The sequence below is a fragment of the Sipha flava genome, unplaced genomic scaffold, assembly GCF_003268045.1.
Source record: "Sipha flava isolate LNK unplaced genomic scaffold, YSA_version1 1_pilon_pilon, whole genome shotgun sequence".
NCBI classification, from domain to species: Eukaryota; Metazoa; Arthropoda; class Insecta; order Hemiptera; family Aphididae; genus Sipha; species Sipha flava.
This window is the reverse complement of record NW_020272783.1, coordinates 3,306,846-3,313,357: the sequence shown is the minus strand read 5'-3', so window position 1 is coordinate 3,313,357 and position 6,512 is coordinate 3,306,846. Positions and strand designations below refer to the sequence as shown.

The window sequence follows — 6,512 nt, the reverse complement described above, 5'->3', positions numbered from 1 at the left end:
TTATACATATATTATTATTATTACTTTTATTATAATAATATACACCGCTGCGATTACAGAGACGAACGCACTCGTTGCTCGAACGAATAGTTTGTTTCCATTTTTTTTTCTCCCTCCCCAATCTTTTCATCATCATAGGTCTCGCGAGCGTCGATCCGAAAGGAACGCGAAATGTGTTAAGATCGAATCGACAGTAATAATAATAACGACGAATGAAGCGTAATATCGCTTTTCGTATCGCGTTGTCCAGGAGAAAATACCTAAAACCGTATTGACCCGTTCGGTTTTTCTCGGCCACGACCGCCAACATACAAGTATAACCCTCGGCTTACCTGGGACCGCGGTACGTTTGTACACGCGCGTATGTATGGACAGGGACAGCTGCTTGCGTCCAAATGGTCGTGCGGGAGAGGAGCAACGCGTACGTGCCCGCGGAAGAGACAATATGTTCACGTGTCGCAATACAACTATGTACAGTACCCTTACGCTGCAGTACGGCGGTTCTACGGGGACGATAAATCTGCCAAACGTACGATGTGGCTGTTACCGTAAAAGTACAATTCAAACGATGATAAATATTAATAATTAGTTATATATTTGAATTGTAAAACACACACACACATACACACGCACGCACAAACTATTTTATAATTACATAGGTTCTCTTATATCATACAATATATTCGTTTGTAATAATAATTTTGATTTAGAGTTTTGTAAATTATAATAATATATAATAATGATAAAAAAAAAAAAAAAAAAAATTATACACTTTTCGCCTAGTCTCTCGTACGAGATCCGGTCACGGAATTACGCGGATGGGTGCGATCCGATTCGCGAAAGGGTTCCGTTGTGACGTCGCTGTTTCTGGTTACTCTTAGAATATTCATCCCTCACCCGAGCATCATGTCTGCAAATGTTTGTTATCGTCCCGCCGCTGAACGCTATCCGAATAAAACGAGATTGACTAGATCGACTAGATTCTTAGCACCGTGTGTACTACTGCCGCACGTCAGAGAACGCGTGCGGGAACATAAAATTTATCGTCGGATGCCGTCAATAGCCGTGCGCAGCTTGCAGCTGTGGCGGACCGCAGTAGTCGTGAACCTGCGAAACCACACGATTTTCGTTTACAATTATTTTAGGTATCCCGTTCTCGGTGAATTTTATTATATTTCAAATTCGGAGCGATTTAGAATTTCTACGTGTATCTCTCCACGATTTAAAATGTATTCAAAACCAATTAAACCTATTTTAAACATTGGTACAAACAGGGCAACGATTTAAGTGTGCCTTTTGAATTTCAAAGAAACCTCTTACCTCCATCTTACCGTTACCTGGATCTGAATCTGCCCCCGTAAAAGGTAATTTACATTTAACAGTCGTTCTACATACACGATTTTCTGGTGTGTTCAGAAAACACTCGTTTTGCAAGTCTAGTCGATTAAACGTATTATACTATGCGTATCTAACACGGGTTCAATCGGACGCAAGTGCATCACATTAACTTGTAGTAACTGTTTGTTTCTATTGGCTTCCTTATCCGATAGTACGAAGAGCTCGGAAAACATATAAACATTCACGAATAACTCGGAATATTTCACGCTTTAGAAATGTTGAAAATGCAATATATAATAATACCAAACATCCCTTTTCTTAAGATATTGATTTTTTTTATTCATATAAAATTACTCGTTATACTGATTTTACTTACTTGTGAGTTCAACGAGCGGTGGTGATGATGGAGGTGATGCGTCACCGGAAGTCTTTGGAAATGGCCCAAATCGTGCTGCGAGGATAAAAAATGTACGTCAAAACAAATAATGCATAATACATAATGCGGTATCCTCCTCGAGGAATACGAAACGATACATCGAACGATTAGTTCGAGTGCGACGTAACAGAACGTTAATGTTATATGCACTCACGTCACCGTAGAGGTCCTGGTGAAAGTCAACCGCGGTCACCGGAGCTTGCCATTGCTGCTTGACGTACGTGTCTGCCGGTTCGGGGGTCAGCAAATCGTAGCCACCGGTCGGGTAACCGGCGTAACAGCCGTCATCCTGGAGTTTGCAGGAGGACGGTTCGGGGCCGCGGTAATCGGCGAACGCATCGTCCTGCAGATTGTTGTTGGTCGGCGCAGCCGCTAAGTAGCCCGCGGGATCGACAGCGTAATCGTCACCGTAACCGGTCGCCAACGCCGTGACCGCAGGGACACTGCGTTCCTCCACCACTCGCGGCGCATCCCTGTGACACTTTTTCTCCTTCATCCGTCTGTTCTGGAACCATATCTTTATTTGCCGTTCGGTGAGGTTCAACTCGGCCGACATCTGCTGTCTCTTGCTGCGCACAATGTATTTGGACGTCCGGAACACCGTCTCCAGCACGGCCGTCTGGTACTTGGAGTACGTTTGCCTGGACCTCTTGCCCCCTGAAACAACCGTTCGCGCCATCGCTTTACAAACACATTCACGCACGTTCCGCGGTCCCGAGTTTCCGCGCAACATCCCTGTTCCGCAGTCGGTTCTGCCCCGAACCGAGTAAGCCTAACGCGCGCAACTCACCTTTGCTATCCGTCTGCGGAGGTCCGACGGTGAACCGATGCTGCTGCTGCTGCTGATGGTGATGCGCGTGCAACTCGCGCGAATCCCAATCGTACGCGGACATGGTTCACCGGAGTGTGTCGTAGCGGGCCGGGTCCCGAAAACCGACTAACCTATAAATCGTCGTCGGGGGTGCGTGTGGTGACCCTCCGCCAGCCAGTTGACTGCCGAGTCCGGTTGAACATTTAGGGATGTCGACGTCCGGTGGGGTAGCGGGGGAGCGACACAATGAACTCGAAGAGCAGAATCCGTGTCTCCGCTTTTGTGTCGGAGAGGTGCCACCCTCGGTCGTCGTCCCCCCGTCCGGTATTTAAACGCTCGTGACTCTCAGCGCATACGCGTTTGTTATTTATCAGCGCCGACCCCGGCGGGGAGGGAGTGCGACTTTTGCGCACGTCGGCCCTGAGTAAATATTATACGCACGCAGCGACGGCGGGGAATCGGGTGATTCATGTCGATATTTTATTATTATTTTCTCTCTCTCTCTCTCTCTCTCTCTCTCCCTCCCGTTCGAACGGCCATGTCGGTTTGGCACGCGTCGAAAAGCCGTTTCGAACGGATTCAACACGGAACGCACTGCAACACTTCGGTCCGATCTAATACGGTCCGCAATATAAATAGTATTATCGTTGAACGCGACGTGTTGCGTTCACGCTGGTCGCCGACACCCGATCCCACGGTGTCCGATAATTATTTAATTTCGTCGCGCAAACACATGATACATTGTTTGTCGTTGTTTGTGGACACTTAAACTTTTCCAATATATTTATTTTATGATCCTCCTGTCCGAGCCTCTTGTTTCACGCGTCGTTCCCAAGCGTGAAAGAAGTGTCTTGATACGGTGTACACATCGTTTCAAAATCTTCACTTCGAAATGCGTTGTTCCACGTGTTCCGCTAAATCGCATTGCAAACGACTTACGGAATCACTCGTTAGAACCGCGGAACATTCACGAAGAGCGAGTTCCCATGGTTCATTTCGATTTACATGTGTTGCGGTTTCGTCGATTGCGCACGAATAAAAATATGTTATTTTTCAAAAACGGTTGTTAAGCTGACGTCACGTAATAGCTATATTTTATCGGCGTAGCCGGGGGCGGACGAACGCGTTAACATCGTTTGACGACGGCGGTAATAATTTATTAAGTTATTACCGCGGCAGTGTATTACTCTCGTTGTTTTCGTCACGAACGAGTAGTAAATCCCGGTTGCCGGTCGAACCGAGCGGTGATCCCTTTAATTAGGGGCGGGAGAGCGGACCACACGGTTGAACGGACGCGTATTATGCGATTTGCATATGTAAAACGACAGCGGCCGTGAATCGGATCACTCCCCCGACTATCGCGATGGTTGGCAGTAGAGAGTATCCGTTCGCAATTGTAAGTGCGACACGATGACCGCATTAACGGTGGTCCGAGATCCGAAGACTTGTTGACGATTCGACCGCGTGCGGTGCACCCGTCGTGCAAGGGTCAAGACCAGTTAAGTACGAAAATCAATGCACCGCCCCGTCGACGTACGAACCACTGCCCACGGCATTCGCGTGCGGCACGCGCATATAAAACAATATACGTACTTGGTTTTTTAATTATTACGACCCCGTGGTGTTTCGTCCGGGGACGGCGAGGGTCCGACTCCTGGTGAAACACCGTCATCGCACCCCGTTACGAACCGTGTTTCCAGAAGTACACCACGTCGTAACGTTCTGCGTATCGTTTTGCTCGCTCGAAACCGCTGTTTTCTGCAGCACGTCGACGTGTTCAGCGTATCCAAAAAAGTGAATTCATCACGTCCGTGTCCGAACGAATTCATTAGGTGACGCAGGATCATGCCACGGTCAACCGCTTCCGAACACGGTCCTGCAGCATCGCAGCGAGCCGACGTTGATATCAGCAACGATTGTGCCACAGCGATCCGTTTGTTCCCTGTCGTAAACACGTTTTCGTTTGCAGTAAATATGCACTGAAAGTTTCACGCGCGGCTTGCCACAGGAAATCTAACACACTTTAAAAGGAGCCTACAATTACTTCTACGAATATTCACATGAATGGTTGTTTTTTTCATTGAAAAAAAATCTTCAACAAACGGTTATTTCATTACGGTTTCTACTGGGCGTAACTCTACGCATGCCATCCGTGCAGCCACAATCGTCGTCGATTCGCGGACAGTGTTGGGACTTATATAGATAAATTATCTTGATGGATTTTTTGTCATATTTTATCTTATCTAGATAAATAACGCTAAGTTATCTAATTACTTATCTAAGATAAAATTTTTACTTATCTAGATAATTGTCTGTGTTCTTGCCAAGATTAGAGTTATTTTCATTCGTGTACGGAGACGACTCCAAGAAATCAGAGATCATCAAAATCGGATCAGCCGTTTTTGAATTATAAATTCTGTAAATAAAGACTTTCTTTTATACATATAGATTTTGTATTCATAATCATAATTCGTGCATTATTAATAAATAATTATTATTTATTGGTATGACATTTTGTTTGTATTTTCATGTCGGGAAAATATTTTTGGTATTTTTAAACTTAATTTCTTATTTTTCCATGGAAGTTCCAAATATAGTAGGTATTAGATTTTAGTATACTGAATAGTCATTAATTCACTTTTTGAACCCGTAAAGTCGTAACTACTTATAGAATAATAAAAATCATCAAATTAATATTATATGGAAAAATATATTGTTAACTTAAAATAATTTTTTATGTATTCTGTATTTCATCCTGATACGTACAGAGCAATTTTCATTTTTTTTTTTTTTTTATGTAATATTTTAGACTATTTAACTATCATATTATATTGTACATTATATATAAATACTGCTTAATGGTACACTACATTACTACAATAAACATTAAACACCTAGGTACCTATTGATAATTATGGTTATAATTGAGTCGTCATAGATATTATTTGAATATGAAATATTGACCAAAAAATAACATTTTTTGAAAATGTCTTTTTTTTTATCTAGATTAATATGAAATTATCTTTTATCTTTATCTAGATAAATTTTGCATTATCTATTCCCAACACTGTTCGCGGACCGTCAAACCAGGGTTAAGGTTTCGAGTATCCTTAAAAAAACTATTTGTTGGCTTTTTAACGTGTCTCTTGGACACGGTCCTATTTATCCCCCCGACCGTCACAATAATTATAATAATAACTATTAACTAATTATAATTAATCGCTGTTTTACATACAATACGCATTGTGGTCGTGAACCGATCAAATAAGATTGGCGAGGTACCGAGAAAAAATACATACTGTTCGCTCAGAAACGGATGTTTAAAATAATACGGTTAGATCGTCAACGAATCGCGAACATTCACCGTGATGTCGCTGTGAACGCTGATGGATCCGAATTAATTAATGAATATGTGTTGACAAACTACGCAAACGTAATATTTTTTTGACTGATAAAATGTTCTCATGAGTGTGACGTCGTCTCGATCTCTTACGAGAGTCGTATAACAGCGACTAGTGATAGAAATAGTTGCGTTATTATCGATAACACGTGCAAACGCTTAAAACATACGAGTATTAAATGAAAGATATATTGTACGACGCGTACGATTTGATTCCAATAGAAAAAAACATGTACGACGCGTATAATCTTATCTTTTAACCTCTACCGCTCCCATTTGTGTATCTAATTCCGGCGGGTCCGAGTTCGTACTAATGCTTTGTTGATCACAGCCCGCGCATGACCGTCGTCCCTTCGGTATTAATAGAATATATCAGTAAGACGTTGCCATTTGATCCCCGAACAGGAAGATTACGACGGAAGAGTGGAATGTAATGGTGCTATAAAATAATATTATGATTATTCTTGCGATTGCGATGAATTACCATTACACATCGATTTATGAACATTTTTTTTATTGAGTCGTTT

At 42.8% G+C, this 6,512-nt stretch overlaps 1 protein-coding gene across 1 annotated transcript; it reads right to left on the bottom strand.

Annotated features, from left to right (window-relative positions):
* Positions 1–716: 716 nt before the first annotated feature.
* On the bottom strand, positions 717–2,822 carry LOC112682137 (homeobox protein Hox-D3a-like). The gene is made up of 4 exons (XM_025552644.1): positions 2,565–2,822; positions 1,929–2,431; positions 1,715–1,789; positions 717–1,107 (listed from the first exon to the last, which is right to left on the bottom strand). The coding sequence occupies exons 1-4, from the start codon at positions 2,665–2,667 to the stop codon at positions 1,057–1,059; spliced, it is 732 nt and encodes a 243-aa protein (XP_025408429.1). The 5' UTR covers positions 2,668–2,822; the 3' UTR covers positions 717–1,056.
* Positions 2,823–6,512: the final 3,690 nt, after the last annotated feature.